Source organism: Drosophila virilis, chromosome X (assembly GCF_030788295.1).
Source record: "Drosophila virilis strain 15010-1051.87 chromosome X, Dvir_AGI_RSII-ME, whole genome shotgun sequence".
Lineage (NCBI taxonomy): Eukaryota > Metazoa > Arthropoda > Insecta > Diptera > Drosophilidae > Drosophila > Drosophila virilis.
Window position 1 is genome coordinate 16,441,469 of NC_091543.1, and position 24,702 is coordinate 16,466,170.

Genomic DNA, 24,702 nt, shown 5'->3' on the forward strand with positions numbered 1-24,702 from the left:
TGCAGCCTTGTTTGAATCTCAAATAAACCCGCAAAAATATCGATTGGCTGTAATCAAGAACCTTGTAATAAGCAAGAAGTAAAACATGTACCTTTATTGAATTTTGATTTTTCTACCATTTTATTTACTCGTATGTATATATATTCTTGTGATTTATACTAAATTGTATACGAATCTTTTGTTGTCTGTTCTCTGTTGTTTGAGTTCAATATATATATATATGCATATATATATTGTTATTGTTATTTGTTTATTTGCTGGCCTCAGCCTTGTAAATTGTGTATTACGAAGTGTTTGCATTTGTTGTTTTAACAACGGTCCACAAAATGTTTGATTAGTTATAGTATATAGCATGCCATAGCGGCATCTATGCACATAATATGTATGTATACGAGTACTAAGTGTCTTTAACTTTATTCGCTTTTTCTTCTTTTTTTGATTTTTATAAATTTTGGAACAATTACAACACAATATTTCAATAGTATCTACTACAAATGTAAGTATCATCATGCTCATTTGTATACTTAAACAAACACTTTCGGTATTTTAAATTGTTTACCTTAAATATAGCATTTTTTCTCTCAGTGTATTGTGTGTGTTTGTGAACATGTGTTTCAAGTAACAATAAACAAAACAAAAAGTAACTAATTAAATTTAAAAAAAAAAATTTTAAAAAAAACCTAAGAAAACTCAAGGGAAATAAATCAATTTCGGTCTGAACAAGTTGTATAAATGGAAGCTGAATCATTTATATAGGTATTGTATTACATTAAGTGTATATGTATATGTATATATATATATATATAAATATATATATGTATTTTCAGATACCTTACGTATGTGTATGTGCATGTATTTGTGCCCGTGAATTTACATATCGAGACAGCAACAAACAAATTATCTACCGCTGCCAACTGATCAACGAACCCGCAAGCCCCAAGCCCCAATCCTACGTGATTTGCATATCAATTTGATAAGTAATTTATCAAAGTGCGCAGCACAACACGTTACGAGTCGGGCCGAGAAGTCAGGTCAGTTAGTCAGCTGATTGATTTTTTAATTAGCAACAATTCACAATTCGAATAGGGGTAAACATTTGCACAGAGGCTGCAGCTTTTCTTATGGCCATGCTAAACTTAGGCGTCACTTTCACATGTTGCCTGTCAAACATTTAAACAGACAGTTTATCTGCCTTGTAAATATTTGCAATGCACAGTGTGGGTCAACGCCAAAGCAATTGATGATTGACAGTTATGCTTATATCCAATATTTATAATTTATTGCCGGCATTGCCAACTGTATGTTGACAACAACCTGTCAATTTAGCATGGGCCTTGACAAGCACATAACTAATCATGCCTAAATGCAAATCTATTCAAATACATGCAAACCCGTACACACATACATATGGTAATAAGTGCTTTAGAGATATGTTTGTCCATTATTTATGCTGCTTTTGGTATTTGTTTGTGAGCTTAGCTTTCATTTTTTCTTTTTTTGTAAATTCCTTGTGTCAATACAGTTTGAGTAAAAGCAAAAGCTGAACTTAATTAAGTAACATTTAGTGCGTAAAATTAACAAATCGTACACATTAAAGGCAATGTACGATTGTAATTAAATATTGTGCGCATTAACTTCTAAACATTCAACTAATACGTTAAGTTTCTGTCGAGATTTACTTGTACAGACATACTTAATAATACATTTATTAACATGTTGCCCGTTTAGAGAAAGGGAGAGTGAAGAAGCAGAGAGCGAAGGAAAGTGCAGGAACTATATTTGTTACATTTTGTGGAGTCGGGAATGTGCACTTCAAAAGAAGTCTGAAGCATTTACAAATGCAAATGGAATTTGTAGGTTTGAACAGTGTTCGCTAATCGAAACATTTAATACTGACACATTGTGCAGCACTGGAAAAGCAACATGATTGCAATGTTTTCCACACTAGAAACAAGGAACAGAACTCCTATTTTAAGTTAATAAATATGTATATAGCTTTAAAGAATTTACGGAGACTTTTCTCTTTCGGACTCCCTTTTCACTCAAAATAAGCAAGTGAAATTGTTTTTTGGCACCTTAAATTGTTATCTATGTATATTTGACGAGTCCTTTTTCTTTAAAGAATTTTGGAAAACTTGATGTGAGATCTATTGAAGTCCCTGCTGATTGGTTAAAAAACAGTTGAAAGTTTTGTGATTTCAGAGAATTTCTGTGAGTGAAATTTATAAAAAAAAAAATGCATGAATACAATCGGCAGAACATCTTAATAAATGTATATACATATGTATGTGCATGCATACTGAATTAAGATTTGTGACACATTATTCACTTAACAACTACATATTTAGGGGGGCATGCATATGGTCTTGTCATGAAGTGCAAATCAAAGGACATTGAATAACGGAAGCGCGTTGCTGCATTAGAATACATTCGGTAAATTACATACGATATATGACTTCAATGATAACAAAATCAAAATAAACACAAAGCTAAAACAATGCTTAGAAACTAATAAAAAAAAAAGGAATTTAATTGAATTAAATTGAATTAGTTATTGCACTTGGAAAACAGCTCTAACTTAAATACACATTTATAATAATTCTTATCTCTTTTTTTTGCTTTTTCAGTTTTTTTTTTTTTTGTTTCAAGTTATCGCAGCTGCCAAAATAGTTGGATCGCAGATCCATTCAAGGGACAGCTGTACGTAAGTAATTGATGCACTGTTTACATTTATCAATATCAATATAAATTGTGTAAATACATATGTCTTGTGTATACACATATATAGTATGTGTGTGTGTGTGTGTGTGTGTGTGTGAGTGTGAGTGTGTGTATCAACTACATTGTTCATGGGATTAACCGAATATCGTATTTGGAATATCGTAAGTTATGGGAGTTTTGCAATACATTGCTTTATCTCGAGGTTCTGGTTCGCAATAACTATTTTAAATAGTCTTTAGTTTTTAGTTTATAGACTTTTGTTGTTGTTTGAAATAACATTTTGGCAACGCTTGTTACATGTTTGAACATTATTAAAAACGCTTTCTTCGGATGATGATTTTCGCACTTCGTTATCGTAAAAGTTTATCAATTTGTTGTTTAGGTATGTTTAATATATATATATATATATATATATATATATATATATGTATATATGTATATGTATATATGGTACTATAGAATACGTTTGTATTTGTATTGTTTGTTGTTGTGCATACATACAATAATAAAAATAATTATATTCAACTTAGTTAACTACACGATGAGGAGTTACAAATTCGTTTCGGACATGTGTGTGTGTGTGACAATGTTTACAAAATATCATTCGACACGTTCATCGACTTTAAGAGGTAAACAATATAAAATACAAATTTAAAGAAAAACTAGTTCGACAGTTTCGCGTTTACTCGTTCTAAACTTGGTTAAAACTCACATATTTTTATCGTTTTTTGTTTTGTTTTTCTCAATTTAAAACTTACATTAAATATGTTGGGTACATAAAATCCTTCATGTTTGACTTTAATAATGTGCATATATATATATATATATATATATATATGTGTGTGTATATAGATACAATACTTGTAAGTGAAATACATATGTATCATTTATCAGCTGCTTTGTATATATATATATATATATATATATATAAATATATATATATATAAATATGTGTGTGTATATATGTGTACTTAGTGAACGCCCGTTTACACGATGTGAAGAAAAAAAAAACTATACATATCAATAAATAAATATTAGTGGTATTTCTTTGTTGTTTAACATAACAGCAATATACTTATATAAATACATACAATGAAGTAGAAAAAAAAATAATAATGACAATAATAATTATTAATAATCGTTAAAAACATAGATAATATTATATTATAAATAGGTAATATGCTTTAATTGAATTTCAACTAATTATACATTTATTGACACGCCCCAAGGATACCCATCGACGCACCACAGCCGACTTTGTGACCCGAGCATACATAGCTAGTTATGTAAACATATACATCAACCGATTATATATAAATATACATGTATATATATAAGGATTCAAATAGTTATCTATCATCCTCGTCTATACACATGTTTATGCATATATGTTGATATAATTGCATGCAATTATTTTATCCGTACCGTGTGCCGCCTGCTCTGAATATTATGTGGACAGCTCCGTGCTCCCGCGACGCACCATGTTGAGGTCGCTGAAATCGATCTCTGTCGACTCAATGGATTGAATGGAGGCGCTGCGCAGCTTGTTGGCCGGAAATTTGCCGCGACTTTTTAGCGCCGTCAGCTGCAGCAGGAAATTATGTTGGCCAGTTAGTGGGGGGCATTTATGATGTTTGTTCTTGTTATTCTTTATGTGCGTGCATTACGTTGTAGTTGCTTGTGTGTGTGTGTGTGTCAGTGTATTTGTGTGTGTCGGTGTATTTGTGTATGTGCGTGCTTAGACATTAACAACTAGACTAAGTTTACAAAAACAGTACGAAAATTTCTAACAAATACCAATTCCAGTTATAGATACACAAATATTAGCATAATTATATACTCAGTTATGGTAGACAAGCGTGCAGTTGAATGAATTTGAACAAAAACAATTATTAATAACAAATGTGCATTTAAACAGGGAAAGATATTGAATGCATGTGCTTAATTTATACAATATACAAAGATGTTAGACACACTAAAGAATTAAAGGTATGCCAAATATTTTACGGTCTTCAAATTTGTATCGTAAGGTTTGCGTCTTTGCTAAGCCAAGAGCTTTGGTTCTTATGCCATATGGGCCTTAAGATCAAGCAGTACATTTTGATAAGAACGTTACAGTGAAGCGTGGCTAAGTTGCCGACAACTCACAAGAATTGGTATAGTTTAATACCATTCGAAAAATAATAAAAAATGTTTCATATGCTTCGTTTTTTTTTTAACAAATAAATATATATATATACATGAGGTAACAAAAAATATATGAGAACATTTTCTTTGGATAGCATGCATTATTACATAAATAAGAACAATTCCTTCTAGCAAACGTTAAAGAAAAACAATAAGTCACAGCTTAAATATGCTTTGTAAACATGTAAAATCAAGGGACGCATGCTCTGCATGAAAAAAAACTGGATATGTATAAAGAGGGGCAGCAGGCAGTGATGGTAGAGGTTCAAATATACTAAGTACGGGATGATTTGGTATTGAAATAATATGCTTCAAATACGATATGTATCCAAAATACTGTATGGGCAAAAAGAATGGTCGACAAAGTTTATAAAGAAAACAGGGCAACACGAGCAGGCTTAGATCTTAACGATATCAAAGTACTTATGTACATACACAAAGATACTTAGTATCAATAATAATTGTGGAAGTGAGTTGGGGAAAGAGGGCAGAGTTATTGATAGACACCTGATTTGCTTTTGGTCGTTTTGCTGTTAAATGTTGAATTTGATCTTGGTTTTACTTTTTGTTTTGCTTTTCGTTTTAACTGGGATTTAAGGTAGATGGCATTTGTTAATGATGTTGATGAATTTGCTTAGTTTTGGTTTGATTTTAGCTTTCTGTTTTCGATTAGCTTAGCTTATCCATTTCCACGGTTCAGTATCGGGGCTGGTTATTGGCGTGGGATACTAGAGACGCAACGCGTTTTGTATATTTTGTGTGTGTGTGTGTGTGTGTGTGGTGTGAGAAAGAGATTCAATGAGAAACAACGATATTATTATCTTCAGCAGTTCCAAAGTTCCAAACAAAAAAAAACTCTAAAATATGTTCTTTAAAATAAAATATACAATCACGTATACAAAATATAAAAGCGAATGCCACACCAAAGCGTATGGGCGGGCTGATAAGCAGTTAGCATGAACTGAAACAGATTTTAGCCTTTTGCTCATGGCCAACGGCACCATTTGAATGGCCTTTTTTGAATGCGCTCAGAGTGCAGTGTGGCTTGTGGGTAGGTGTTGAGTATGTACACAGGTGAAAATTAGTGTGTGTGTGTGTGTGTGTGTGTGTGTGTTTGAGTTTTGTTTGGCGCTTTGAATTGGCATTGTGGTTGAATGGTTTGGGTGGGTGCGCACAGTATTAAAAGCCCGAAACCGAAAATAAACAGCAAATGGTATCCAAATAAATGGTTTGACTGGACCCATCAGCAATACACACCTCCGCCTTCATGTCAGCCAACCTGTCCTGCAGGTCACGCACTTTATCCGAGTCATCCAGATTAGCGCGCAGCTCGCCCTCGGCAAGCATTTCCGAATTCTAAACAAAAAATTTTATAAAAAAAGGGCTTTTCAGTTGACAATTCATGAGCACGCGATCTATAGGAGACATACCTTTGTCTCCAATCGAGAAATCTCCTGCTTCAGTTCGGCAACTGTTTGGCTCTGTTCGGTGAACTTGATTTTGACATTCATAAGTTCATCCTTCATACGAGACTCCAGATCCGAATACCTAAAATGTGTAGAGTACATGTTACTTCAAATAACTAACTATATTGCTTGGGCATGTTCGATGCGGACCTGTGCTGCTGTTCACGCGCCTTGTTGGCCAGCTCCTTTTCGCGTGTGACGGCCAGTTCGAGCTCTTCCTTGAGCTTCTTGTGCTCCTCGTCCTGCCGTCGTAGCTGATTCGTGGAGACCTGCACTTGTGTCTCCAGCTCCATGACTTTGAGACGCAGCTCCTTCAGTTCGGTTAGCGTTTCCATTTCACGTATGCGTGTCGTCATTAGCTCCTCCTCGAGTTTCTGTGTGTGCTCCGTCGATTTTGAGTTATCAAAGAAATTTGTTAACAACTTTTTGGGTGTGGAATCAACGGAGGCAGCGCTATGCTCGTTGCGCTGATTTTCGGCCAATTGGCGCTGCCACTGGGTGCTCAGCTCCTGCACGCGCTGCTTGAGATCCTTGAGGGAGAGCGTGGCCTCCGCCTCACGCAGCTTGCTAGCAATCAGCTCGTCCTGCAAATGGGCCACCGAATTGTCGGGCGTGGTTTCGCGCAGTGTCTTTTTATCCTCTTCGAGCTCTTCGATTTTCGACTTCAGATTTCGTATCTGATCCTCGCTTTCGGCTGAGCCCTGACGCACCTTGACCAGCTCCTCTAGCAAACAGGAGACCATCTCGTCGCGCTGCTTCAGTGCCTCCTCCTTCATGCACAGCTCGTCGATAGACGACTGACGCGAATTATTCTAAATGGAGATAGGACAAGCTTTAGAACGCTTACAAAACTGCAGCTTTTCAAGGTTTTCATGCGTATGCCTATCGACAAATGTATAAATTGAGCTTGAAAGCTATCGATAAGTCGATAATGATGCACATATCGATTATTTATCGATAAGACATCGACGGTTTTCCAGCTCTACCTTAAATGTGTAAGCTCTTCTTAAATATCAATAGAAACGAGTACAATATATATACAAATTATGTATGTGTATTATATTAATGTTATTATGTAGGCACGTGAATGAATTGGTTAAAAGTTAATAGCTAATAAGTACACAAACTTGGAAAATTACAAACATGCAAAGTAACGCTACGTAATACCACTACTGGCATGCACCTGTTATGGCTGTCGTATATGGAAAAATAGCTCTGGAGACCTAAGCACTACATATGTATAATATGTATATATATATATGTACATACATATATATATATATTTTCCTAGAGTTTTAGCAAGTTGCGATACTTACGCTATCGATTGAAACGTTCTGCTTGGCGTTGAGCAAATTTTACGTATTGTATTTTATTTATTTTTTTTATATTTTTAAGCAAACGTTTGGAAATTGGATTACCAGTTTTTTGGATATTGAGAGATTTTTTTTGTTTTTTTTTTTTTTGTTTTAAGCACCATAACCATAAGAAATAAACAGAATGGAAAAGAAAGACAGAAATGATTAACAAACAGCTTTCGATTGGTAAAGCACGATTTTTTTCTTAATTATTTTCATTTTTTCTTCAGTTTTTAGTTACAAAACAACCGAAAATATCCAATAGCGATAAACTTTGATATTAGACAATACTTACATTTTCCTGTAGCCGCAGACTGAGACCGCGCACCTCCTCGTTGGCATTCTCCAGTTGGTGTGACACCTCCAGATAGGAGTGTCGCAGCTGCATTAGCTCCGTTTGAATGGCATAGCTGAGCAATAGATAGATGCATATTAAAGATTAAATATTTATTGGATAGGCTGGGTTAAATCACCTGGTCTCCTCCTCCTCGGCACGCGAGACTTGGCCACGCACCAGACGATCGGCCAGGGCGGCGCTTTCAGCCTCGAGCAGCTCGTTGCGCTGCTTTAAGAGACAATTCTCGCGCCGCAGCCGTCGCAGCTCGACCATCTCCTCCTGTTCCTTTTTCTTCAAGTCTTGATACTCTTTCTCCATTTTCTTCATTCGCTTCGTATTGAGTTTCTGCGCATAGGCCAAATTAAAGAAACCCTCTGGATCGGCCTCGACGCGACCGGGCAGCTCCTTTTGAAAGAACTTGAGCATGGCCTCCATGTCAAGGGACAGCAGCGATTCCTTGCCCGTCAAGAGCAGAGCCAGTGCCACCTTAAAAATGAATTCCATGCCCTCGCTAAGGAAGACATCCATAATGCGGCAGCTGAGATTCACATTCAGTGTGGTCGTATAGAGCGTCAGAAACCAGCTAGACGCATACATGGTCGTCTGGAAGCCTTGCTGCTGGAAATGTAAGTGCATGTCGGGTATTTGCTCCTGTACCAGATTCTCCAGCTGGTACATGCACAGGCCCAGCTCAGACATCGATGGCTTGAACATGTGCCGCATGCGATGCTGTTGCATGATCTGTACGAGAACGGCAAACGCCTCCTCTTCGGGCATCTGCATGAGCAACAGGCCGACAATGAAGCCAGAGCCCTGACAGTAGCCCACCTCACGATCGTGCAGCGAATACGCTTTGATCACATTGAACAGCGCCTCCTGGCCGGGCCCGTCCTTCTCCTTGAAGAAATCAACCTCCGGATAGGTGCGTGCTATATCGCGCCGAATAACTTTCTCGCAAGCAGACGTTGCCTTAATATATTCAGCATATTGCTTTTTATCGGCATCGGCGGCGCCGCTAAGTTGTTGCCACACGATTGCGCGAAAATGATGCGGTATGCCGCGACGCACCAGCTCCCGCACGCAGGGATTTTTACGCTTCAGCGCGCCCTCCCAGTCGTTCAGTATGGATGCCCACGTGGTCCAGATGTCTTCCTCGGCAACCGAATTGCCGCCTGCAAAGTGAATAAGCCCCAATTAAAAGAGCAACATATTATTATATATAACTATAACATTTACTTGAAGTAAGGCTTATTTGGCTCGTGTCCGAGTTTTTGCGACTGTGCGTTGAGTGCAGCGAATTGAGGCTTTTGGCATCGCTTTCAATTAGCTTATTGGCGGCCTCCAGCTTGGCCAGCAGATCCATTTCAGATGTGGGCAGATTCTCTTCGCCTGTCAATGCCTTCACTTCCATTTTCTTGTTGCTCTCCGGTGGCGTCGCCGTTGTGGTCAGTGTCATTTCTATATGACGATGCTGACCCGACAACCACTACCAAATTGCTTGACCTGCTCTGCAAGGGCTTCGCGCTTCGTGCAGCCACTTACACACACTATTGTTTCTGTTGATCCTTTGTGCTTTGTCTTGTTGAACTCGTAGCTCGTAGTTTGTTCTAGTTTGGAAGACTCGCTGGTTGGTTGCTTGCTTTGTTCTCTGACGGTGTACTTCAGCGATGTGTCCCTATGGGGTGAGATCTCAACGATAGCTTTGTGAATGCATAGCTAAGCGCAGCTCAGCTCATCGTCGCAGCTCTGTTCGCTCTGTAATCAAATGCAAAGACAACACACATTGATAATTAACAATTCTTGTTATCATTCGGTATTGGGCATCCACTGCTGGCACATATAGAAATTAATGAATTTGACAAGTTAAGCGCAAGACTTATCGAAACACCAGACTGACAGATGTCAACCAGAACTGAATTCAAGCATTGCCAGCCAACCCCCCGATCACGATAATGGAAAGCCATCTGAAAAGTGTAGGCAGCCTGTGAGCCATATTCACACAATTTAATGCAAACAATGCTGGCGACTAAGTTAAAGTTTGACTTGTATTGTTTATAAGTTGTGCGCCCCCAAAAAGAAATGGATCAAAGCGAAACAAAACAGAAGAAAAACCTGTCTGGGCTTTTACGCTGACACAAACAACAACTGTACATACATATGTGCATATATATGCACATACAAACATTTCAAGTTATCTACATATTTCTTAGTTTATCGACTCTCTGTCTCTCTCTCTGCATGGTCCACATTAGTATGGAGTGGGCGATCAGATTGCGCAAGAAGCGTGTCCCTGACCGCATTGCACATTTTTATAGCTCGATAAGCGCGAAATCATCTGCAAATATTATAAGCAACTGCTTAACAAGAGCTTTTTTAATGGATCTGGCTTGCTGTCACAGAATGAAAGAGAGTGAGTGTAAGAGAGCGAAAGAGGAGGGAGAAAGATTGAAGAGAACTGTCCAAAGAGAAGTTGCTCTACCCAAGAAAGTGAGTGAAATTACGTGAATTCATGCAAATCCCATAGAGATGCGATATTTAAAAATTCGTTGTCGTTATTAATTTCAGCGGGAACTCAACCGAAGCGCAGCATTTGACAATATACCGATTAAATATACCACAAGACAGGCATACATCGATTTTTAACGTGCTCTTGAAGAATTTTTGTACAATATCGGATCGAAGATAATGTACAACTTCAACGCATCATTCAAGCAATCATTTGTAAGTAGAAAGACCCTTAAAACAGCACTAAAACTAACTAGAACTAACACAAACCCTAACTACTTAAAACAGGCTACACGGTTACCGAGTTGGAGCACCAGTTCGATGTGGGAAAACGATATAGCTTCTAAAATGCCGTAGATCAAATCACCAAAGAAACCCAGAACAGAACAGTGTGATTAGATCTTCAGCCAAGAATTTCAAATAGCTAAAGAGCTCTCGGCTTAAATTCAAGGCAAGTCAAGGACTTTGAGCCAGTAAGAACCCTTTTGTGGAAATTTGAGGTAAGCCAGTTTATTTAGGTATTTGAACGTAAAATAGTTTCCATTTGGATTCTTACAAAATATTTATCTAAAACTAAGCAACAATAACCGGGTTCTTATCAATTTAACTAAGCAGTGAAGGAAAACAAAACAACAAATAAGTAAATAAAAAGAATGATATATATATGCTTAGATATCGATTTACACGCAGTAGACTAAAAGAATGTACCTATCTGGCGATACATTAAAAGAGACGTAAAAGCAAAAAACAAACAGAATAGGTGGACAAACATGCGTTAGGTAAGTTCATGCTTATCGATGTGCCTTATGACCCAACACCGCCAACACAACACCTCGTATACGTAACATAGTTCGTTTAAAACAATTGCATGCTTGTTGACTGCCACAGAAATGCAATGAATGGGGGCTAAACTGTTTTCTGGCGAACCGAAATATGGAATATGGGGCGTTGTCATACCCTATAACAATGGGTGACAGAGGGAGAGACCTAAAACAAAGGTAAGCCAATGCTTGGAAAATGCGATGAAAATTGTTTTATGAAACACAATTTGATTGTTTTGCATTCAGCGAGTCTGACTCTGGTCCATTTTCAGAAATTGAATTACAAAATTCACAAGAGACATACTTCGCCAATTTTGACAAATCCATCAGGATATTAAGGAATCGGGCTGTATTGGTAAGTTTTGTCCGATCGGCTTTAAGCTTATATTTATATACTACATTAAGTAATGGGAGAAAAAATGTGGTTTGCAACTTTAAGTTCTCTTTTAAGAAACGCAGATCATTTTTGGGGGTAAATTCAAGTAAAATTCCTATGAAATACTTATGACTTCAAGTCAGATTTACAGGTCTTTTACATACGTATATATACATATGTGGTTGTGTATGTATGCATAGGTGTATGTATGTATGCATGTATGTATGTATGCATGTATGGAAACGTTTATGTAGCAGCTGAACATAAAGTTATTCACCCCACAAATTTGATAGGAAATTATTTTATAAGTGATGCCTTCCTCCTCGATTCTCATGAATTCAAGTAAGCCAGGAAGGTCTCCATAGTTTAAGTGGTGTTTTTTTTTTTTTTTTTTTTTTTTTTTGTGAAAATTGTGTTCGTATAGAGGTATGTGCTTGTGTTTTTGTATGTTTGTATATATATACATATATATATATATATATATATATATATATGTATGTATGTATGTATGTATGTATGTATGTATGTATGTATGTATGTATGTATGTATGTATGTATGTATGTATGTATGTATGTATGTATGTATGTATGTATGTATATATGTATATATGTATGTATGTATGTATGTATGTATGTATGTATGCATGTATGTATGTATGTATGCATGTATGTATGTATGTATGTATGTATGTATGTATGTATGTATGTATGTATATATGTATATATGTATATATGTATGTATGTATGTATGTATGTATGTATGTATATATGTATGTATGAATGTATGTATGTATGTATGTATGTATATATGTATATATGTATGTATGTATGTATATATGTATATCTGTATGTATGTATGTATGTATGTATGTATGTATGTATGTATGTATGTATGTATGTATGTATGTATGTATGTATGTATGTACGTATGTATATATGTATGTATATATGTATGTATGTATGTATGTATGTATAGATGTGTGTATGCGTGGGCACATATGTTCTCTTTTGTCAAACGCAGCCTAATTCCCGAAGTGGCTCAAAGTAAAAAAAACTTTTTTATATATAGTCCTTCTATGCAATTCTCGTGAATTGAAGTAATGAATGAAGGAATTCTTCCCATTTTTCATGCTTTCAGTAAAAGTGCTAATCTAATCACTCTAGCACGCACACTGTTTTTTTCTTCTCGCATATCGTTTAAAGATCTTGAGAATTTGTATTTTATATATTTAGAAGCAGGGGAAAATGTTCTATGGATATGAGAGTCGTACGTTTTCAAGTTGAAGAAAAACAAAGGAAAATGCAAATTGATTTCAGAGTTTATTGTTTGTATGGCACTTTATTAAAAATATCGTTAACGTAACAGGTGGAAGCTATCGAATGTGCGCTAAGGCGGAAAATTTAAGTGATTTTCGTGTGCATCTCGTAAAAATAGCAAAGTCCCCGTTGCGCAAACGACTTTGTTATTGAATTTTTTTTTTTTTGGATATAGTCACGAATAATGTTACTTGACCCGATTTAATTAAGATACCTAACTGTGGGTGTCTTTATATTTGTATGTTAACCAGTTTTTTTTTTAGAGAGTAAACGTCATCAGAGGTGATAAAAAGCAATACAACAAAATTCATTTCATTTTGCAGTCATATTAATCATATTGTCAATGTTCAGATAAGCTGTCAAAATACGTATAAGTAAAATTATTGAAGAATTTTCTTTGAATCGTTTTGGAGCATGATGATAAAACACATACAACTGGCGAATACTGGGAATGGTATAGCATATGCATTGGTTACAGGGTAGCTGCTGGTTGAGTCAACATTTGTACATTTGCTGCTTTTGTTGTTATTTGCCTAAAGCGGACTCAAAACTTGTCATGTTTAGATTAATCAAGAGATTCCCCTCCCAAACATCAACTAAAAAAACGCTTCCGTGAGTGAAACCAAGTGGAAACAGAGTGCACATTCAAATTTGCACACAAACAAAGCAAAACAAAAAAGATGTATAAAAAATCCGAAACGCTAAATACAAGCTGTTGATGATGACTTATAAAAAAAAAAAAAAAAAAAAAAAAAAACAACATATAGTGTGTGGGTCATAGGGGTAAGGGTGGGATTATGGGAAGGCCTGCCTCGGATATAAATTGCATATGCACAAAATTCAAAGTCGAAGTCAGTTAGCAAAAGCGGTTCAATGCCGTCGAACTGGGAGCGTATTTAATTTACATGCAGCCAAACAAACACACAGAGAGAGAGAGAGAGAGAGAGATAGTGGGAGAGTGGAAGAAGAGCAACAAATGCGTTAGAGATATATAGTATACATATATATATATAACTAAATGCAAGTACATATGTGCGACAATACAGTTATGAGCCAGGCATAATACACACAACATCGATACTATACGATACGATACGACACGATACGATACGTGTTGATTAGATTTCGAAACACCAAACACACACACACACAACCAAATTTGAGGTGTGCATGCGTGTGTATGTGTGTGTGTGTGTGTGTGTGTGTGCGAGACAAGTGAAATCAAATCGCAAAGCGCCAATCTCCGTGCTCATTCGTTCCATTCGAAATAAGGTTAGTTCACTCAGTACGCGGAGATACGTGGAGTCGAGCGCACAGGAGCGAGCAGCGGACTAACAAAAAAACAAAAAAACAAAAAATAAGAAAGAAAAAACAAAAACTACAAATATCGAAACGCGCACAAAAAACAACAACATCAACAACAACTTTTAAAAGAGGTAATAATTAAGTAAGTGAAAACAAAACAAAACAAAGCAAAGCGACGCAGACCCAAGGCTGTATTTGTGTGTTTCCTATACCCTAACCCATTCAAAATGGGCTCAAAATGGGTATTCTGGTTTTGTGCTTGTGTATGTAACAGAAGGCAATCTGTAAGTCCACCAAGCACCAATAAACTCAATAATCAAAGCTAGAGCTTCCCACACTGTTGTAAGTTCATTGAAAGTCATCGATAACTCAGCAGTTTTCCCTTAAACCGATAAGTATCGATTGTCTGTTTATGATGTTGCAACATATCGCAAAGCTTATCAGAGCTCGAGCTACCAAGTAGCTGATCAGCATGTAGGTTCTTTTATAGTAAATACCGATCCCGAATCATTATCTTTTTGTTAGACTTTGTAACCCCTTTTTAAACCCGAAAGCCCTATAAAGATCGCACTTATCAACACCCGAGCTATTTATCAATGCATTATCCAGAGGCCGAGCAACGTTTAGAGAGACGTTAAGTCCTCATCGATCATTCGTTAAGTCTAAACATTTATTCCTGATTATAATAATGTGATTCGTTCATATGGACATTTATAAATGTGTTTCCAGTTCTAAAAGGAGCTCAAGAAAATTCTGCATATATCCCACATATCTATACAGAACATTAAAACATATAAAATAGCGAAGATCTTGTGAAAGCTTTGCTGTTTTTATGGAGAGAAACATAACATAATGCCATAACATATCAAGAATGGATAACAATTGAATATACATATATCTATTATATAGATATCCTAGTCAAATCAGGCCAGCTCCGTGTGCAAGGGTGTATAAGAGTTCGATAGCCCAAAGTTAACTTTAAACGCTTCTCATTAATTACGTTGTTTTTTGTTGTTGTTGTCAGCTGGTAAAAGCCCCATTAACACAACAAGTTGGTGGGCGGGGTGTGCCAACGGAGACGGCCAAAACAGCGCCATGACAGCCAACCCAGTTCAGCGACCCGACAGACAACAGTCGGAGACGGCGACGGAGACGGTAACGGAGCCGGAATCGGAGCTAGAGCCGGTGCTGAAGTCGGGAATGACAACAGAGTCCGGAGAAGCGATTACTGCGCAGTCGGAGCTAATCGGTATATTCTATGTGGAGAATCGGCGACGCAAACAGAATATCAAAATCATGGTCAAGCTCTGCCCAGATGGCATCTATTTGCGGCGCGAGACAGCTGAGAATGATCACATCAATGAGCAGCTGATACGGATCGATGACATCGTTGGCTCCAGTTATGGCAAGCGGCTAAAGAAGCGTGCACGCGGCGGCCTTAACTCCTGCAAGAGTGCCAACCACGAGCCGCAGGAGGCGGCTGACGAGGATGAGGAACAGCAGCAGCAGCAGCAACGGGAGCAACAGAAATCCACGAAACGCCGGCAGCCGGGGCAAACGCAAGCGGATAACAGCGCCTATCTGTACATCTATGCCTATCTGAAGAAGGAGAAGCCGCTGCGTCGTGTGCAGACATTGCGCATCTTGCGATTCCGGACGAGCGATCACTATGCCGAGAATCTGAATACCGCGCGGCTCTGGCATCACACGATACGAGAGCACAAACAGCGTGCGGCGGGCAAATTGGCCAGAGATCCGGGCAAAAAGCTGCTCATATTGTTGAATCCCAAGTCGGGCTCGGGCAAGGGACGCGAACAGTTCCAGAAGCAGGTGGCGCCATTGCTGCGCGAAGCGGAGGCCCAATACGATCTGCAGATCACAACGCATCCACACTATGCCCAGGAGTATGTGCGCTCCCGCAAAGATCTGCTGGAGCGTTATGCGGGCATTGTGGTCGCCTCCGGCGATGGACTCTTCTATGAGGTGCTCAACGGTCTGATGGAGCGCATGGATTGGCGACGCGCCTGCCGTGAACTCTCGCTGGGCATCATACCCTGCGGCTCCGGCAACGGACTGGCCAAGAGCATTGCCCATCACTGCAACGAGCCATACGAACCGAAGCCCATACTCCATGCCACGCTCATCTGCATGACCGGCCGGGCAACGCCGATGGATGTGGTGCGCGTCGAGCTAAATCATCGGGATAAGCACTTTGTAATGTACTCGTTCCTATCGATCGGCTGGGGCCTCATCGCCGACATTGATATTGAGAGCGAGCGGCTGCGTTCGATTGGCGCCCAACGCTTTACGCTCTGGGCCATCCGGCGGCTCATCACGCTGCGCTGCTATCCGGGCAAGCTGTTCTATCTGCCAGCGAGCACAAAGCACACTGAGGGATCAGCGGAATTAGCAGCGAAAGCGGCAACAGCAGTCGAATCCGCGCCAGAATCGCCTGTGGAAACAGTTGAGCCACATCCCGTGGCGACGCGAACGTTTAGCGAATTCAAGGATTTGCCCGATGAATCGGATGTACAGCTGCGCGCACATGAATCCGATTTGGATCAGTTTGCCGACGCACTGTCCATGGATCGCAGCGTCTATCGCCAGAATGGAGACAGCTGGCACTCGGCGGTGTCGCGTCGCACCGCCTACTACTCGGTGGGCGGGCAGAGTACACGCTCCAACCGCAGCCGGCTGAGTGTGGCCCAGCGCATTGAAGCGGCCAATGCCGAGTTCAGTCAGCTGGTGCCGGCGAGCACAATGCCCGGATTACAGCTGCCGCTGCCCGCCGCCGATGGCTGGCTATCGGAGGCGGGGGAGTTCGTGATGGTGCATGCGGCATACACAACGCATCTGGCATCCGATTGCTTCTTTGCGCCGGACTCACGCCTAAACGACGGCCTCATCTATCTGGTGATCATACGAGCCGGCGTCGGACGCTCTCAACTGCTCAATTTTCTGCTCAGCATGCACAATGGCACGCATCTGCCCGTGGAGGAGGATCCCCATATACAGGTGCTGCCGGTGCGAGCGTTTCGCATTGAGCCAAGCGGCTCAAATGGCATTTTAACCATTGACGGCGAACGCGTCGACTATGGACCCATTCAGGCTGAGGTATTTCCAGGCCTGATCAATGTTATGACAAATACGGGCCAATGAGTAGATCGCCCATTAACATTCCGAGTTCCCGGTACATGTGTATTTTATATATACATAGCTTGATAATGCACTTGACTAAGCGATTAAGACTGTTTTTTTTTTTCATTTTTTTTCTTTAGCATTTGTTACGACTTTTTTTTTTAACTACTTCTATTGTTAATTATATTTAAAGACACCACACAAATAAAAGGGCAGCCAATTTATTGTTTATTGTACTTTACATACATATAAGTATATCCGAGGCCCAACACATTTGCACATTTCAATAAACAATTGCTTTTTATTTCTAAATAACAGCCAGCGCAACAGCTATTTACGTTGGTTCGATTCACGGTTTGAACCAGCGTCTCGGCTGAAGTTTCGGTTTGTAAAGCGAATTTTTAATGTCTAGAAATTCGGCTTTAAGTCCGTCAAATATTCTTTTTATTTTATCGTCATTCACTTTATTTTATCGTCAGACATTATAATCCAAACAAATATTATTTTAAAAAAAACTGGTTCGATTCGCGGTTCAAACTAACTCCTCCGGTTCGTCACCTTGTCGTTTTAAGCCCGGCTGCTTCATATATTTACAACATTTTAAGAAAACATTTCAATTCCAATATATAATTTTGCCCGATCTGCTGAAAATATTGCCTGTCGTATATATTTTCATATAGAAATTGTGGGCTATATTTGAGCTCCGCTCAAAATTGGAATCTAGCTAATATTGTTAGACAAATCCAATTATTGGGCCCAAGTTTTTTATAACTTTTAATATATAATTGAGTTTTAATATAATTGAGTTCAGATTTTAACATGTTAGCTGCTAACCAAGGCTGCAAGCCAGTTCAAATCCAAATCATCGGGTCAAGGACCTGATCACGAACTCTACGTAAACGCGAGACTGTAAACCGTACCCCCAAGAGTTTTTTTACTTTAGATGCTAGCTAACATTTTTATCAGTTATTTTAAACAGCTGTGAGAGAAAACGTTTAAAGTTTCATGTTAAACATATTTTAGTGTGTGTTAACAGATATAAATCAATTATGGGCATGGTGCAAGCTGTGCGATAACAGACCGATAATGTTAATAACAGCTTCCTGCAATTCAAAACGCACAAACAAACACACACACACACACACACACACACACGTTAAGTGCCATTTAGATAATTGTATAGTTATTGTTGTTGTTTTACACCTTTTGAATATACTCCACAGATTCAGATAAAGTGAAGTCTAATCGGATATGTGTTGGATTTGAAGTATAACAAAAAAATGCATTACATACAGTGTCAAACAAAATATCTGCACACATTTTATTTCTGTTAGGTCTTTAATGGATTGCCCTCCATATACTTGGCACAAATCTACTGTTAACTGCAATTTTGATTAGATTGGTTTTTATACGGTGCGGATAGGAGCTGAAATGGCCGCCAATAGCACGTGAAAAAAAAAAACATCGGGATTTGCTGCCAATCTTGACTGCATGACTATCTTTATAATCATTACATAAATATATGTACACCACAAACATACATAATGTACATATGTATGTATGTATGTATGTGTGTATGGGTATGTATTCAACAGATATCAGAGCTGGGGCAATGGTCGAGTGCCGTTTATGACTGGGCTCTTTGTATTTAGCTAGCAACTATTTAAATTCGTTTGATAATCGCTTGAATCGTGGCATTGTGAACAAGTGCAGCGAAAATGCGCGAAAAGAATAGAAAACATTTACAGATGGGTGACTGTCAAGAATTTTAGCTATATATAATAATAATACTGCATAAATTTAATAACAATTGTTTTGGTGATTAGCTCAACAATTTAATATATATAAGAAAATATTCGAGATAAGATTTTATTTTTTTTTTAACTATTTATGGCTTTGCTTTGTCATTAAGACAACATATCCACTTGTTTTGGACGTCACTGTAATTAGCTAGTTTGTCAAAGTATGTTGCATACGTTTAGGCTGAGCACTTGATACCGAAGAAAAAGCTGTTGCTGTTGCGTAGACAGCACACATACAATAAATGTGTGCATGTGTGCGTACTGTGAATAGTTGCTAATTAATGGCACCATCAAATTGTAGACAATAATTAAATGCTTGCATATGGTAGGGTAGTTTGTTAGCAGCCTGTGCATGCGTGCATGTGTTGCGTATATACGTACATGCGACTATTTGTATGTATTTAATTGTCGTGATGCATTAGCTGAAAATGTTGCTGTGTGAGTGCATTTACAATTTTTAGAATTTCGTCTAAGTGGCAACACTTTAGACTCGCCAGACTTGTGTGTGAGTGTAATTCATGCACTTGCCTACTTATTTCCACTCTGATTCATTCATAAAAATACATGTGCATTTTTCTGTTGGCATGCATGCGCATGTGTGTGCGGCACATGTGCGCTATGTGTGTTTGTGTGTGTGTTTGTTTGCATGCGCGCGTGTGACTGGCGCCCAACTTAACGGCCACCTTACCAGCCACAGCAGAATTCAAGAATTAAACCAACCAAAATATAAAAATAAAAAAAAAACAACTTTAAAAGCACGCCAACACGTCTTGAATTCATTTCGGATGCGGTTTCAAGTGGCCACTCGAGCCAGTCAAGTAAATACATGCATACATATGTATGCATATATGTATGCACATATAGGCATACGTATACCGTTAGGCAGCAACATAGAAAGGCGTCCACACACACGTGCGTATATCTATATATTTTAAAGATGAAAATAGCTTTTGTCGCTGTATTGGCCAGCATTATTGTTTAAACAAATTGCATTTTATTTCTTTGCCGCCTTTTTATGACTAAACATGTCGGCCCTCGCAGCACTCTTTGCTCTATCATTTCCCCGCTGCTCAACACTTCCATTCTTGCGCCAACGTCACCCAGTTGAAGCTGATGGCAGCGGGCGGCTGGCCGCGGTCGGCGGGCGGCGGGCATGCGGATTGTGTGGGAATTAGTCAGAAACCTGCTGGCCGCAGCCGCAGCGGCTGAAGCTTAAATTTTTATTTTAGTCGCTTTTTTGTTTTTTGTCTGTGCTCATGCCGATATCACTTGTTTTGGCAACAGCCAATGGGGTATACCCGCACGCAGGCAAATTTTTTGAAAATTAAAAAGTTCGGTTATTTTGATTTATTTTGGGAACTGTCAGGCTTACAAACCTTAGTGAGTTTTTGGGTCTGTTCCAGAGCTTTTTCTGATGTGCCTAAAATCAAATTTCTGTTAAAATTTTAAATAAAAGTAGACAAAACGAATGCTAAATTTCCTTTAAATTGTTTACGCAATGTTTTTGTGCTCCATCAACTGTATATACATATAACTATGCAAACACAGACATATTTCGACTAATGATATCTTGTTGTAGGGTATCTCACAGTTCATACAGTTTATTGGCAATTACGTTTTATTTGTTTTCATTTTGAAAAAAAAAAAATAAATGTAAATGAATAATGCATTCGCGTTGCGGTGACATTTTGCATATCAGGTTGTTCAATTTGCAACTCTGCATTTAGTTGTATTTCTTGATTCAATTATTTTCAAAATATATGTTTTTTGGCAGGAATATTTATAGCTAAAGGAAACCCGAAACCCATTTAATTTATTAAGATAACTCTATCTCCATTTCTATCTAATATATAGAAATATATGTTTAACTTCTTTAAACCATGGAAAAATAGAATTAAGTTATTAAAAGGCAGCCAAGTTAAAAGGCGCGTCATGCGCATATTAAGTATTTTAACCTAATTAAAAAAAAAAAAAACAACAAACAAGCAAACTAACTAACGGAGGACTGGCTTCAGGAAGCGGGATGATGAGCTAAATCGACGTCAACTGATGTACGTAACTCTCACGTTGGTTCGCCACGCCCACGTGCCACGTGAGCAGACACACATATTAGCATTATATCATTATAACCATCAACCCACATACACCCCCCCCCCCACCACCACCCCTTCCACCGTGTTTGGCTGCCAAGCCCAAAACTCGTCAGGTTCTTTTACCTGTAACTGACATTTGAGATTTTCACGTTTTTTCTGTTCTGTATGGCAACGCCAGGATATTTATGTAAGTGTTGGAAATTACTTGAACCAAGGAAAAAACAGAAAACAGAAAGCTGATGCTTTGCTGCTATTGATGGAACAGATTTGGATACGTAAAAGAGTCATTTCTAAAGCGCAACATATGCATATACATACATCTGCAGCCACTTATTCATGTGTGTGTGTGTGTGTGTGTGTGTGTGCGTGTAAAAGCTCGGCACGAGTGAACATTGATAGCACATGGAAGGCAGATGCATAGGCAAAGGGACAGACAGGCACGATTGCAGCGGTCGCTTTATCGTCAATCAACAGAGCAGAGCAAAAGCACGCGCTGCCTTAGTTCTATTTGAATACAATCATGTTTTATCGTTTCCAGAGCAGATGAAGAGAAGTTCTAGACAGAGAGGGAGAGAGCGAGAGAGAAACTGTGCGTGTGTGTGTATGCATTTAATCATTGCAATGGGGGCGGCACTGTGCTCAATGAACAACGCATAAAAAACAACTTGGACTTAACCAAAAAAAAAAAAATAAAAACAAAACAACAGAATGTAAAATTGCGCTGCAACACAAATTGCCTGCAACCCAAATGGGCATAAAAACAATTGTAGCACAGACTTATAAGAAACAAGCTAAAACAACAGCGAAAGCAATTAGGAAATGAGCCACACAGGTCCCACACTTATCTCGCTGTCTCTTTTCCCCCTGCGACACACACAGGTTTCAACGTCAGCGCGTTGACTGAGATAGAAAAGCTTTCGCCATAAAACGCAAAGAAATAACAACAACAAAATTGATCATCAAAATGAGGCCAAAATATTGTAACGGTGTTACGACAACGACAACGACAACGACAACGGCACAGACAACAACAAAGCAAATACCCAGCGTAGATACAAACGACGAAAATACACACAAACAACTGAAAAACGCTTGAAAAGTGCAATTCATCAAAAGCAAACTCCTAAATACCGGCACATATTGAAATTGTATGACACACATACACGTATGAATGCATAACACACAAATACATACATATGTGTGTATGCTTGGACTTATGCTTGTTCATATCTATGCATGTATGCTCGTACATGCATAATACCTCTAAATGTGCTGAATTGCAAGTGTTGCCAGAAGTCGAAACTGTAAACAACATTTTGAAAGTGATTGAAAACAAGCGACAGCACGGGGGGGGGGGCTAAAGGGGGAAGGGAATCCGCCTGAGCGCAACACGCTGCTATTGTTTTTTTTTTTTTTTTTGGTATTGCTGCTTACTTTACATAACGGTTTTTTTTTGCAACGGACACTGGGATAAAAACTGAAGGCAATTATGATATATGTACGTGTATGTGTATGTATGTATGTAGGTATGTTTACATATTTATTTGTTTTCACGATGCCGTTATTACTTTTCGGTTAAACAATTACAAATTGTTGTTGTTCCCCTCTCCCCTCTCGCCGCTCCAACACCCAATCACCACACAAACACACTCACCTACATATATGTATGTAGTATATTAATGGACGTGGCTCATTTCTCAAGTGTAAATCATTTTTAACATATTTTCGCGGCTTTTGAAGAAGGTCAAAAGCTTCGTAGAGCAGCTTCAAAGGCAAATAAAATTTAAAAAATAATTAAACAATACACCCACACACATGCAGCTGAAATAAAAAACTAACAAAACAAAAGTCAACTACATGTGTATGTATGTATGTATGTACTTATGAACAAACAGACAAGGCACACTCAAAAGGCTGAACAACTTCTAAACAAATTATGCATATACATACATATGCATGTATAGACATATACAGTTGTGCATATATTTGCTCGTCGTGCTGTATTTGAAGCATGAACATAAATAAATAAACAGAATTATAGCAAAACGCACGCGAGGCGTATAAATGTGAGCATGGGTGTATGGTTCATATATGTATGTATATGTACATACACCCATGCAAGGTGGTAACGCTGCGCACAGAGAAAGATAGGGCGAGAGCGAGAGAGCAAGAGCAGACGTTGCGGAGTTGAATTGGAAGATACAAGGTTACAACAACAAGACAACAAAGCAGCTGATGTGGTAGGAAATGGGCATGAAAGCTAAAGAAACGCAGAGAATTTTCTCCAATTGGAATTTGAGTGGCTGCTGGCACTTGTTGTTGTTGTTGTTGTTGTTCTTTGATAATAAACAGCAATGAATGCGGGCAAATCATAAAAAATGCAACTGATGTTAAGAGGGCAAAAACAGAGGAAAGTTATAAAAATGACAACATGAGCAAAAGCGAGGCATAGCATAGAAAGTTTTCTTGTTACTGTTTGATGACGTTTTCTGCATATGTATATGAAATATGTATGAGAGCGCGTATACATAAAGTATGTATACACACTATGTAAGTGTACATAGTAAACACACCTGCTACAGCACTCACCGTTATTGCTTCTTCTTTTTCTTCTTCTTATTGGTATTCTGAGCGAAGATGGCGAAATTTGCAGCAAAGACGACGAGCGAAGCGACGTCGTCGTTTCAATCAAACGTGCATCCAACTGCCATGGAAGAGTTGTGAGTGGCTGGACGATGACGATGACGACGGCGACGACGACGTGTTTTATTTAATTTCACTTCAAATTTTGACGAGACCGACTTTTTTTTTGCTGTAAACGTCACTTCTTCGGTTTGCCCGCAGACACAAAAACACACACACATACATGCATACACACTATTCGTTTTCTAGTTGGAATTAGTTTTCAATCGCTCAGCGGCAATAGCTTTTTATTGAATGCACTATCGCGTGTATCGTAACGTTTGGAGCTACGGAGAAAAAATACAAAACAAAAAACAATATCATTCGCAATCTTCAATTTAAATTTCTTTGGCGTTTGGGTTTTCAATGTTTGCTGAATTTATAAACTGAGCTTCCAGTGTGACTGCACTCCGCTAGCAGTGTGACCACGCAAAATAAACAAGAAAATGCCAAACAAATATACAATATACAGACCGCTAACAGAGCAGAAGTAAACTTAACATTTAACTAACAGAGACTCCTCCTTTTAACAGCATATCATCAGAATACTTTCTGTGCGGTAATCGATGCAATTAAGAAACGCCTAATAAACATGTG

At 38.5% G+C, this 24,702-nt stretch overlaps 2 protein-coding genes and 1 long non-coding RNA gene across 7 annotated transcripts; 2 read left to right on the plus strand and 1 right to left on the minus strand.

Annotated features, from left to right (window-relative positions):
• Positions 1–1,185: 1,185 nt before the first annotated feature.
• Positions 1,186–24,533, minus strand: Evi5 (ecotropic viral integration site 5). Of its 3 annotated transcripts, XR_011416694.1 has the most exons (10): positions 24,013–24,533; positions 9,303–9,821; positions 8,203–9,238; positions 8,025–8,139; positions 7,691–7,708; positions 6,525–7,186; positions 6,339–6,456; positions 6,166–6,264; positions 5,416–5,636; positions 4,176–4,306 (listed from the first exon to the last, which is right to left on the minus strand). XR_011416694.1 is itself a non-coding variant. In XM_002058942.4 (9 exons), exons 2-9 carry the CDS (start codon positions 9,520–9,522, stop codon positions 4,169–4,171), a joined length of 2,406 nt encoding a protein of 801 aa, XP_002058978.2. In that variant the 5' UTR covers positions 9,523–9,821; positions 24,013–24,533; the 3' UTR covers positions 1,186–4,168. The 3 variants fall into 3 exon arrangements, 2 of the variants coding, with proteins under 2 accessions (XP_002058978.2, XP_015024633.1); XM_002058942.4 differs by lacking the exon at positions 5,416–5,636 and having other exon boundaries at positions 1,186–4,306; XM_015169147.3 differs by lacking the exons at positions 5,416–5,636; positions 7,691–7,708 and having other exon boundaries at positions 1,186–4,306; positions 24,013–24,532.
• Positions 9,971–11,074, plus strand: LOC138911254 (uncharacterized). The gene is made up of 3 exons (XR_011416705.1): positions 9,971–10,553; positions 10,632–10,787; positions 10,860–11,074. It is a non-coding gene; the product is annotated as an uncharacterized lncRNA (long non-coding RNA).
• Sk1 (Sphingosine kinase 1) lies at positions 11,684–17,826 on the plus strand. 3 transcript variants are annotated; one of them, XM_070209212.1, is made up of 2 exons: positions 11,684–11,747; positions 15,415–17,826. In XM_070209212.1, the coding sequence occupies exon 2, from the start codon at positions 15,486–15,488 to the stop codon at positions 17,547–17,549; it is 2,064 nt and encodes a 687-aa protein (XP_070065313.1). In that variant the 5' UTR covers positions 11,684–11,747; positions 15,415–15,485; the 3' UTR covers positions 17,550–17,826. The 3 variants fall into 3 exon arrangements, with proteins under 3 accessions (XP_070065313.1, XP_032295858.1, XP_002058977.1); XM_032439967.2 differs by lacking the exon at positions 11,684–11,747 and adding an exon at positions 13,947–14,532; XM_002058941.4 differs by lacking the exon at positions 11,684–11,747 and adding an exon at positions 13,948–14,521.
• Positions 24,534–24,702: the final 169 nt, after the last annotated feature.

Coding starts and splice junctions, on each gene's coding strand:
- Evi5 (XM_002058942.4), bottom strand. CDS start 9,522: ATGACACTGACCACAACGGCGACGCCACCGGAGAGCAACAAGAAAATG. Junction 6,457..6,524: donor GCGCGTGAACAGCAGCACAG/GTCCGCATCGAA, acceptor TACACATTTTAG/GTATTCGGATCTGGAGTCTC. Junction 4,307..6,165: donor TGGCTGACATGAAGGCGGAG/GTGTGTATTGCT, acceptor TTCCTGCTGCAG/CTGACGGCGCTAAAAAGTCG.
- Sk1 (XM_070209212.1), top strand. CDS start 15,486: ATGACAGCCAACCCAGTTCAGCGACCCGACAGACAACAGTCGGAGACG.